At 39.8% G+C, this 12,596-nt stretch overlaps 1 protein-coding gene across 1 annotated transcript in view; it reads right to left on the bottom strand.

Moving 5' to 3' along the window:
• Positions 1 to 4,660: 4,660 nt before the first annotated feature.
• LOC137657143 (delta-1-pyrroline-5-carboxylate dehydrogenase, mitochondrial-like) overlaps positions 4,661 to 12,596 on the bottom strand; it is a 190,127-nt gene continuing 182,191 nt past the window's right edge. Inside the window, exon 8 of the mRNA XM_068391497.1 lies at positions 4,661 to 4,931. Within this exon, the coding sequence (XP_068247598.1) occupies positions 4,676 to 4,931 (256 nt within the window). The 3' untranslated portion in view covers positions 4,661 to 4,675. The remainder of the gene's footprint in view (positions 4,932 to 12,596) is intronic.

Raw genomic sequence — 12,596 nt, forward strand, 5'->3', positions numbered from 1 at the left:
CGTTACAACACATAAGGGCCTTACTGCCCAAGAGGGCATATACCGTCTCCATCGACTTGTCAGACGCATATTGGCACGTTCCAATAAGTCGTCGTCTCTCCCCCTACCTAGGATTCAAGCTACAACAAAAACTTTACGCTTTCAGGGCGATGCCCTTCGGACTAAACATAGCCCCAAGGATCTTTACGAAGCTTGCGAGCGCAGCTCTCAAACAGTTACGCCTAAAAGGGTTCCAGGTAGTAGCCTACCTGGACGATTGGTTGGTGTGGGCAGCATCCAGAGCAGAATGCTTGCAAGCTTCCCTACAAGTGATTCAGTTCCTGGAATATCTAGGCTTCATGATCAACAGAAAGAAGTCTCGTCTTTCTCCAGCTCAGAGGTTCCAGTGGTTGGGAATTCACTGGGATTTAGTGTCACACCGTCTTTCCATCCCGATGTCAAAGAGGAAGGAAATAGCAGGGTCTGTCAGGAGACTTCTAGGTTCCGAGAGGATATCAAGACGCGAACAAGAGAGGGTTTTGGGCTCTCTTCAGTTTGCATCAGTAACAGACCCTGTGCTAAGAGCACAGCTAAAAGATGCAGCGGGAGTATGGAGAACCTTTGCATCGAAAGAGCGAAGGGACGTGAAGAGACCGGTCCCACTTCGGCTACGTTCTCTTCTCAGACCGTGGTCTCAAGCCAGTCGTCTAAAGAGGTCTCTACCTCTTCAGCCACCCCCCCCGTCAGTGACAATCCACACAGACGCCTCAAAGGTAGGGTGGGGGGGTCACTCCCATCGGAAAAAAGTGCAAGGAATCTGGTCCAAGCTATTTGGGACCTTTCACATAAACTTTCTAGAAGCTATGGCAGTACTTCTGACCCTGAAGAAAGTATCCCCACGTCACTCGATCCACGTAAGGTTGGTACTGGACAGCGAGGTGGTTGTGAAATGTCTGAATCGGCGGGGATCGAGATCCCCACCTCTCAACCAGGTGATGTTAGCCATATTCCGACTGGCGGAGAAGAAGAAGTGGCACCTGTCAGCAGTTCACCTTCAAGGAGTCCGGAATGTGACCGCGGACGCTCTATCCAGGGTAACACCGATAGAGACAGAATGGTCCCTAGACGCAGGATCATTCTCTTTCATCTTGAGACAAGTCCCAGAACTGCAGATAGACCTCTTCGCGACGAAGGACAACAAGAAGCTGCCGAAATATGTGTCCCCATATGTGGACCCCTCGGCAGAAGCAATAGATGCGATGTCCCTCGATTGGAACAGATGGTCCAGGATCTACCTGTTTCCCCCTCACAATCTGATGTTGAGGGTCCTCAACAAACTGAGATCCTTCAAGGGAGTAGCAGCAATAGTGGCCCACAAGTGGCCGAACAGTGTATGGTTCCCTCTGGCTCTGGAACTACGACTGAAGTTCTTACCACTCCCGGACCCAGTTCTGTCCCAGCAAGTCCAGAAGTCGACTGTCTTCGCTTCATTACAGAAGACCCGAACCCTGCAGCTCATGATTTTCTCTCCCTAGCGGTGAAGAAACGGTTCGGAATCTCGAAAGATAGTATCGACTTCCTGGAAGAATACAAGTGTAAGTCTACTAGGAGGCAGTACGAATCTGCATGGAAGAAATGGGTAGCCTTTGTCAAAGATAAGAACCCGTACGAGATCTCTACGGAGTTCTGCCTATCCTTCTTCATTCACCTCCACGGACAGGGGCTGGCGGCGAACACAATTTCTACATGTAAGTCAGCTCTAACAAGACCCATTCTATATGCCTTCCAGGTAGACCTCGCTAACGAAATGTTTAATAAGATCCCAAAGGCCTGTGCTAGGCTTAGACCATCAGCTCCTCCAAAGCCTATTTCATGGTCATTAGATAAAGTCCTTCATTTTGCCTCATTACTAGATAATGAGGAATGTGCGTTGAAGGACCTGACTCAAAAAGTGATCTTCCTTTTTGCCCTTGCTTCTGGGGCCAGAGTTAGTGAGATTGTGGCCCTCTCGAGAGAGGAGGGCCGAGTTCAGTTCCTGGATGGGGGAGAACTGAACCTGTTTCCGGACCCTACGTTTCTCGCTAAGAACGAGTTGCCCACCAACAGGTGGGGTCCCTGGAGAATCTGCCCTCTGAAAGAAGATGCATCTCTATGTCCCGTAGAATGCCTTAAGGTCTATCTTCGTAGAACTTCAGACTTCCATGGGGGCCAACTATTCAGAGGAGAAACATCGGGCTCGAATTTATCTTTAAATCAACTTAGGGCGAAAATTACATATTTTATTCGCAGAGCGGATCCTGACAGTTCACCCGCAGGTCATGATCCGAGGAAAGTTGCTTCATCTTTAAACTTCTTTAACTTTATGGATTTTGAACACCTTCGTTCATACACTGGCTGGAAGTCTTCCAGGGTATTCTTTCGCCACTATGCTAAGCAAGTGGAGCAGCTAAAGAGGTCTGTGGTAGCAGTTGGTTGCGTCGTTAACCCTGCTGTTTAACTCTGCGAGGAACAGCGGAATCATTTGGGACTTGGATTCTTGGGTGAATAGTTAGTTATATATGTTGATATAACTGGTAGTGTAGGCTCTCAGAGCCCACAGTGACTGTTCCAACGTGATGGTGATGGTAACATAAGTACAGACAGGTGTGCCAAGCGTTTGCCAACGCTATTGTCAGCGAAGTAGTAACATGGACGTTAAGTTTGATACCGGGGTATGTGTAAGTGACACATATGTTTTCTTTCAGATAATCATTCATCCATGCACTACAGTACTTGTGAAAATTGTTGGTCATCCACCTAGCATATGTACATATTTATGGTGACCATATCTATTTATTGTTTCTCAATAAACTTGTTCTCGGGAACCTTGCGTCTCCTTCACCTATATTTTTGATTTCATATTGTTTTTTGAGCATTTAGCCTATGTATATTAATCGGGGATATCTATAATAGCCTATTCCTTAATGCAAAGCCTGGATTATATTGGTTTATACTTTCCTTAGCAATAAGGACTCCACCCCTTTCTGAGGATGGTGGTAGCAGCAAGTTTAATCCTACGCAGATATAACCTTTTGTCTATTTTTACTTCGACCAGGGTGCTGGTCGGGACTTTTTCTTTTGGATACGGTAGTCCCGTAAGACTTCGCTTCATATAGAGTGAGACCACTATATGGTACTGGCTAGCGAGTGATTCATACATAGGTATATGTACTCTTCGTTCGTTTCTAGAGTCTAGTAGGACTCCTCCCTGTAGGGGGCAGGAAGCACTCTCATGGCTTATGATTAGTGAAAAGATGTATAACGGTAACATCTTAGGTCTGTCAGTCGAGTTGACTAAGAAACATTCTTGAGGAGTACGGCACGTATTGAGAATCCACAGATACAGTAATGCTCTGGTATACTTCCATCAGGACGACATGGCTTGAGCCCAAAAAACGGATTTTGAGCGAAGCGAAAAATCTATTTTTGGGTAAGATAGCCATGTCGTCCTGATGGACCCGCCCTGCTCCTTTTCAAAATAAATATGAGTGAAAAGGATAGTAGGACCCCTCCCTACATACAGTATCTGTAGCACCTCGTGTATCGCTACAAGGAATACAGATGGCGCCGTGAGCGGCGCAGGGCACGCTTTCGAAACGGGGAGGAGGGATGCCTTATGAACGGCTCCCCCCTTTCTTATCGTTTTCGTTTTCTTGCCATTTTACCCCTACGAAGTGTTAACTCTATTCGGGGTATAGATTGCTATGAGGCGTGTCAAGAATACGTCCACTGATATTTACGATATCCCTAAGGTCTTTTTTAGGGATACTCGCTCCAGGAGTTAGAATTCTGGGTACCTGAAGGTAAATTCTCTGGGAATATCGCCGTAGTTGTAATATACCCTAGGAAGCTGCCTTTAAGGAACTTCCATCAGGACGACATGGCTATCTTACCCAAAAATAGATTTTTCGCTTCGCTCAAAATCCGTTATATATATATATATATATATATATATATACACATACATACACACACACAGTGTATATACAGTATATATATAGCTAGAAAGCTAGAAATGGAGTGAAAAAAAAATTGACGGGTAGGTTGCTGTTTGCCGCCATGATGTGTTTCGAAATATACGAATTTCCAATTACACGAGGCCTTTCATCGACCAAATTCTCGCATAATTCGGGACCCTACTGTATATATATATATATATATATATATATATATATATATATATATATATATATATATGTATACATATATATATATATATATATATATATATATATATATATATATATATATATGCACTTATATATAATATTAAAATATTTTAAAATGTTTACAATGTTTCCAAGGCTAAAATGACATTATTATAAAAAATATCAAAATTATTATTGTTATTATCATTATTATTATTATTATTATTATTATTATTATTATTATTATTATTATAATAATAATCAAAATGATTAAAAATATCATTATTAATTTTAATAATTCTAATAATACACACACACACACACACACACATAAATCTTCTAGAAATTAAAGTTTTATCATCATTATGCTAAGTAAGTAGTCAGTGGACACAACAGAACATTCTTTAACCCCGAAGAACAGTATCATGACACTTTCTTTGCAGGGGTCACCTGAACTTATGTAAAACTATACACTTCAGCCGAGTACTGGGGATTAATTCAAACTAGGCCTAGGTTGGTAAATTACAGAAAAAAATCTTTACCTGAGGCCATAGTGACTGTGGGATGTAAGCCCGAGAACAAGCAGAGCACTTTTGACCACAGTATTCAAAGGCAGAACGGATGGTCCCAGTAACAACAGAGGTGACATCAGCAGAAGGATGAACCAGATGATAATTTTTACCACCACATTCTCCAATCAGTTTTGGGAAATTGACATAATTAGAGAGATTCTGCCCTACTTGCGTCCATAATCTTTGGAATGTCCTGAAAAACAAGGCTTATGAAATATCTGTGAATAGTTAACAGGTAATAGTAAATAAAATCATACAAAAAAAATCAAATCAAGAGGTCAATGAAGATATAATTTAAATGGGATATAATAATTTTAAAATGCTACAATCACTTTATACTTATCAAACTGATAACTGAGATGATTAAATATAAAAGAGTAATATTCTAGCTAGATTAAAATATGTAAAACGGTTTGATATGGAACATTATATCTACTCCAATATGAATCACTATATGAAGCTAATAGTTCATAAAACTATTAGCATGGATTTTTGAATTTCCTCAGCATTTTACACACTAAATATTGCCTTTATACCCATTGCATAGTTCAGTACAATTATATAAAATGAGTTCAAAGACACTACTGACAAATTTCTAGACTCTTAATGGGATTGCCTCCTGATTTTTTCTTAAATGAGAGATGAGAATTGGATCAACTTATAATTTGGGTGAGAGATGAAAAGTGAAAGCTAGAAAGCAAAAGAGTTAGGGATGAAGGGAAACTGCTAAAGACCTATATTGCTTTCTACAATGTGACATGCAAGCCACTTCCAGAGGTATCCCATACAGAGTACTACATAGAGACTCAGATATAGTATCAAAGACATCAGAAGAGGTCATGAAAAAAAAATATCCATTTCCTTCTTCCCTTGCAAATCTGATAGCTTAAAGTATCACACACTTTTTGACCTCTTCAATAGTACCAAGCTTCTGATTGTGAAACACCAAAGGACTTAATAGCTTGCCAAAAGCTAGTCCTAAGAATGGGAAAATTAGGGAAATGAATTACTCAGTAACGGCACATGGAATTCGTATAAAACAGAGCTGGCAAATGAAAAGTATGATAGCTATTAAACAAAACCCCTAGCACCAGGAAGCTCAAGGAACTCACATAATGCAACTACATCTCCAAATAATTACCTCTTTGACGACAAGTAGACGTGATATAATAATAATGTTTATTGGACAAAAAATATTTACATACAAAGATTTACAAAAAGAAAAAAAGACTCAGTCCAAACCCATGTGGAGCAGATCTCTTCGGGCAATAATACAACTAAAACAATATCATCAATTAAGTAAAAATAAAAAATAAAGTAAATATGGATATAGATATACAAAATGTACGCATACATATACATAATCATATGTATACAAGTAGATACATATAAATGAGATTCTTAGCCTAAAAACAAATGGAAATGCATATTTATATGATAAAGAAGGATTGTATTTGAAAGCTAATGGTATATACATTGAAAAATTGTAGATATTAAGCAAAAAAACTCAGTAAAAGAATTAGTTTTACAAATAAAAAATATTCTAAACAATGAAACATACTTGCGTTGTGGTTAGGTAGGCAAGTATAAATATTTATGAATAAAGCTTAATACCCAGATAACAGGAGATTTGTATATGATTTCTTAAAAGATCGAACGCTAAGCAGTGCCTTTAGATAAGCGGGCAGAGTATTCCAAAGTTTAATACCTTGGTATAGATACGATTGCTCGCATCTATTAATACGTATGAAAGGAAGAGTTAAGTTTGAATTTCTTGTTCCATATGGATGAACTGATTGTTCCTGAATTATTTTTCGTCTTAAATCTGGAAACTTGTTCAAAATAAGTGTTTGGAACATCATATTCATTAAGGAGAGCTTATAAGTGTCTTCCAGCTTCAATATCGAGAGAGACCGGAAGAGTGGCGATGTATGAGCTAAGTAATCACTGGAGCTTATGATTCTTACCAGTCTTTTTTGAATTACAATTAATGGTTGCAAGACATTTCTACTACTACTCCCCCACGCCGTATTGCAGTAATTTAGGTGAGGAGATACTAACGAGTGATACAATTGTTTAATAACATATAAGGGGAAATACTCTTTTAATCTATATATGATACCCATTACTTTGGCAATTTTATTAACTGTCATATTTACATGCTCACAGAAAGTTAGTTTATTATCAAGAATTATCCCTAAAAATTTACCACTGGACTTCTGATCCAGAGTGTGATTTCCTACAGCAACCCTTATGTTATCCGGAACTCTACGTAGAGAAAAGATTATGAAGTATGTCTTTCTTTCATTTAAGGTTAACTTATTTGCTAGTAGCCAGTTTTTTACATGAGTTAAATCAGCAGTTAGTGTATCACAGAGGGAGTAGATATTTTTATGTCTAAAATGAAGTGTAGTGTCATCGGCAAAGAGTATGGAGCTTAACCTACCTACTGATCGAGGTAGATCATTGATATAGGCCAGGAAAAATAACGGGCCTAGGACTGATCCCTGGGGAACACCTATTTTGACATCCATAACCTCTGAGAGATGGCCATCGAGGGTCACAAATTGTTTTCGACTCGTTAAGTAGGATTTTAGTAAGAGTAACGCATTTCCATGTATTCCATAATGTTCGAGCTTTTTAAGCAGCACATCATGAGACACTGTGTCAAAGGCTTTACTCAAATCTAAAAAGACCGCACCAAGGTATTCATTTTTATTCATCGCATTGTAGATATTTTCAAGAAGGTCATTTACAGCATCACCTGTACTAACGCCACGCAGAAAGCCATACTGACAGGTAGAAAAGATATTACATCTAATAAAGAAAGAGTAGAGTCGATTGTACAATAATTTTTCAAAAATTTTATTCAATAAGGGAAGGCAACTTATTGGTCTATAGTTATTGACATCCGATTTATCACCAGACTTATGTAGCACAGTAACGCACGCTATTTTAAAAATGTCAGGATAAATGCCAGAGGCAATACAACGGTTGAACAATAAGGATATAGGAAAGGCAAGTAAACTAGCATTATTCTTATATAGTTTGGTAGGGGGAGAATGAATATTTGCTTTTTTGTTCTTTAGTTTTTTATAATGTTGATTACTTCAAGTGGAGTGCTGATTTGAAGGAGGCAAATAGGAATGAAAATCTAACTGATTATTTTGAGGCAGGGCATCTCGGAGAGTAATGCCGATTGTAGAGAAATGAAGATTAAAAGCATTTGCAATCTGTTGGCTGTCAGTAATAGTTTCTCCGTTACGACCAATGAGTTTTCTTAGCGACGTGCGCTTTTTCTTTCCAGGTCTAAGGGACGAGTTTATGAGATCCCAGGATTTTTTAGCATCTTTTCGGAGTTGATCAAAAGTACTATCAAAATATTTTTTCTTTGCCACGCGAATTAATGTAAGCAACATATTACAATAGTTACTATAGCGTTGGGCACTATAAGCACCCAATTTCATTCTTCGATATAAATTATGTTTAATGTTAATTGATTTCAGTAGCCCTTTGGAGAGCCACTTATTCACCAATCTTTTAACACTTACATATTTTGTTTTTAAAGGAAAGCATTCATTGAAAAAGCTGTCTATTTCATCCGTAAAAGAGGCCGCACCCAGGTGAGGATCTAATGAGGCTTGACCATATTCGGACCAGTCTTTCCCCCTCAGGAGTTCCGTGAATTTCCTGTCATTCACTTCGCTCATATCTCTGAATTGAATTTTTATTTTGTTTTCTACGTTGTTTAATATAGGCATTAATAGACTACAGAAAATTGGGAAATGATCTGTGATATCTGCTAAGAATATCCCACTATTACCAACAAGATTATTATTAGCCCAAATATGGTCGATACAAGACAGCGAGTCCTTCGAGCCGACTCTTGTTGGTCTAGTTATTGACGGGCAAAAGTCAAAAGATCGCATTGTGTTAATCAGTCTGCGGGTGGTCTCGCTCTCCCCTTCCCTCATTAAGCAGATGTTAAAGTCCCCAAATATATATTTGTTTCAAATATTCATTGAAAACTGAATTTTGCTCCTAAGCAAAAAATAGCTTTATGCTATGCTTCGTTAAACTTCATCGCTATGGGTCTGGAATAACAAATCGACCCGCATATTTGCTACTTACGTGCCAAATGCTACAGTCGGCGATTTTTTCAAGTAAGCTAAGAGTACGAAGCCCATGTGTGTATACTTTGGAATGTTTAGGTTAGATGTATGCCTTTGATCGTTATTTAAATTATACTAAACAATGCATATGGACTTGGGGAGTATTTTAGTCATGTTTGGAAGTATCTGTTACAGTTCTACAGACTTTTATAAAGGACCAAGATGGCTTCTTGGATTTTCTCAAGAAAGCCAAAATGATGTAAATGTAAGTTCTTCTTCAACATCTGAGCAGAACTTGGATTATACATGTGCTTTTGGACTCCCATTTATCCTGACACTAAGGAAAATCAGGCTCAAGTTGCTAAAAATTATTCTGATGACTCAGACAAAAATATAAAAACGGATGCGAGTGTATTGAATTTGGGATCTGAGTATTTGCCAAGTGATTAGAGGGGGGAATTTCAGTGACAATAATGTGGGGAAAGGTGAAAATGATAGTGAAAGTGCTTGTCCTTGTATCTACGATATCAAGAAACATGGAAATTTTGTTGGAAAGGAGTCTCGTGTAAAGGGGGGCACTGTTGGTGTTCGAGGTTATTTTGAGAGCAGTTTGGGGGTGTTGGTGATGTTGAAAGTTGTAATATTGGAATTGGTATTGAATATACAGTTGGATATGGTGTTAGGAGTGGTGTTGGAAATGCTTTTGGAGATTGTTTTGAGAGGGGTTTTTATGTTGTTGGTAGTGGATTCTGATCCTGAAATGGATCATCAGACTAGCCCTGGGTGTCACAGGCTCCGTGGTGTTCGCTGTCCCTGTAGGGAAGGCTGTTCTACTCGTCAGAGGGAAAGGGAAAGAGGTGTGAATGCGTGTTACTTGTTCAGACGACAAAGCTGGGTGAATATAGGACCAAACACTCCCAAAGCTCCACCCTTTCACAGATAATACTCAGATAACAGTGACACCAACTGTAAATATAGTTGGTTTTCCGCAAATATTCGTCACAAAGGAATTGCTGGACTTCCTAGTTGAAGAAGCCAATACTTATACCTTCTAAAGTGGGAAGAGATGCATTGGAGTGATATAACTAGGAGGATTCCAGTGGGGTTGGAAGAAATAGCAAGTTTTCTGGGCATAGTCATCATTACGGGTTTCCTTCCTCTGCCCAAGACACTGATGTTTTGAGGTTAAATCAGGATTCACTTAATATCAAGCTTCTCTCAGCTGATGTTCTGCACTCACATTAAGGTTACAAATTGGAAGCCATACCTCTGGACAATGCTAACATAGTGTTTCAAGTCCGTCTACGTTCAGAAATGGAGAACCTCCAGGGGTGTTTCAAGTCTGTCTACGTTGTTGGATAAAGGCATGATGCCTTACAAGTGCCGTATGTCACAAAGTATATAGCCCGTAGAAACCCAAACCTGTACATGATTTGTGAGGCGAAGTTACGGTATGCGCTTAACATTATCATTTACTCATTACTTCATTTACCTTGAGGGATATTGTGCTCATGCTCCTGGATCCCTATCTTGGCTGTGCTTATTGCATTTTCATGGACAACTACTACAACTCCTGGATTGGGTAAAGGAATTACACAGGATTGGTGTCCATTGTTGGGGGACTCTTCATCTTACGAAGAGGTGCACCACTTGTGCTGAAGGCTTTCCACAGGAATGGGAACACCTTTGTCCTCTGCTGGCAGGATGGGTGCAACTCAAAATATCTCCAGTGCATTACAAGGTTTTCTGTCTAAAAGGCTAAAACATTAAGAAAGTTTTGCAACCTAAACCAATGCTGAACAATAAAAGACCTTCAGTAAAGGTAATTTTCCATTGTCAACAAGGAGTCCGAGATAGGTGAAGTTCTAAAGCCGCCTGTGGCCAATCTGATATCAGTATGTTTTGTAGAATCTAAAATCTTTAAATGGCTCGGGGTGGCTGAGAAGTATATTTCACACCTGTAACTAATTTTTGAAAAAAATTAAAGCCTTGCACATTTATAAAATAGTTTTGAGGTCTGCCCCAATGATATATGGGACAGAAATTTTAAAAGATTTAGATTAGAACCTCGACATTTAACTTTTAAGGCTTTCAAGTGACGAACCCTGTCAGCCTGCAGTCAAATATAAACTCTAAAAATTTAGCGTCACTTACGCATGAGATTCGTTGATCTTTGATGAAAAAATCTGGGTCTGCATGTACTCCCAGAATATGACAGAAATGGAACAGTAGTTTTTCTTGTCGAAAACTTGAATCCACTCATTGAATAATTTTGTCAATTGAGAGTTGTAGTTTTCTCTCAACCACTGCCATTCTAGCTCCAGCAAATGATATGGAGAGATCATTTACAAAGAGTCTAGACAGTGAGCATAGACTTCCTGAAGAAGTTACCTTGTAATGCAGTCCCTGCAATTCTCAACACATTCCCCATGACCATCAAGGATTTCCTATAAATGGTAGATGAGGTTCACCTGTCCTGACAGTAGCAAAACCCACTGAAACACCCATAGCAGTGATTCCCCCACTGCCCCTGTACACCATTCAAGGAACAAGAAGCATTTTATCAAAGGTCCTTCAAACCAAGGGGCCTTCCATTGGATATTTGGTAGTAAGGCATGAAAGTGTGAGCAGGGATTGTATGCTGTATGCAGAAGAGCTGTGGCAGTGGCCGAACTAACTAAATGTCAGTGACAGCCAGATCTATCCTCCTATCACCCAGAGCTTTCTTCACTCCATCCATCCACTCAAACCTTGGCCTTCCTATTGTTTCTCCCATCAACTCTTGCATTCATCACCTTCTTAAGCAGACAGCTATTTTCCATTCTCTCAACATGGCCAAACCACCTCAACACATTCATATCCACTCTAGCTGCTAAGTCATTTCTTACACCCGTTCTCACCCTCACTACTTCGTTCCTAACCCTATCTACTCTAGGTACACCAGCTATACTCCTTAGACACTTCATCTCAAACACATTCAATTTCTGTCTCTCCATCATTTTCATTCCCCACAACTCCGATCCATACATCACAGTTGGTACAATCACTTTCTAATACAGAACTCTCTTTACATTCATGCCCAACCCTCTATTTTTTACCATTCCCTTCACTGCCCCCAACACTTTGCATCCTTCATTCACTCTCTGACGTACATCTGCTTCCACTCCACCATTTTCTGCAACAACAGACCCCAATTACTTAAACTGATCCACCTGCTAAAGTAACTCTTCATTCAACATGACATTCAACCTCGCAATAAACGGAGTTTGAGCGAAGCGAAAAATCTATTTTTGGGTGAGATAGCCATGTCGTCCTGATGGAAGGTTCCTTTAGTAGCTTCCTTAGGGTATATATGACTACAGTGGATATTCCCAGAGAATTAAACTAAAGGTTTCCAGAATTCTAACTTCTGGCGCGAGTACCCTTAAGGTTTCCCTTTAAGATATCGCATAATAACGGGACGTATTCTTGACATGCCACATAGCTATCTGCACCCCACATAGCATTTACGCTTCGAGGGGGAAGCTGGTGGAAAGATATGGGAGGAGCCGTTACAAAGTTCTCCTCCTCCATTACTGTTATTGGTACTCGGATGACGTCATAAGCGACGCCATCTTGGCTGACGTCATCACCGCCCGGGAACTCCATTCCTTTTGGTGTCAAGGCCAGCCCCATGATACAGTAAGATCAGGAGGGGGCCTGCAAAGGCCTAATAGAGAAATAAGGCGGGTCCATCAGGAGGACAT

The sequence above is a fragment of the Palaemon carinicauda genome, chromosome 18, assembly GCF_036898095.1.
Source record: "Palaemon carinicauda isolate YSFRI2023 chromosome 18, ASM3689809v2, whole genome shotgun sequence".
Classification (NCBI taxonomy): Eukaryota; Metazoa; Arthropoda; class Malacostraca; order Decapoda; family Palaemonidae; genus Palaemon; species Palaemon carinicauda.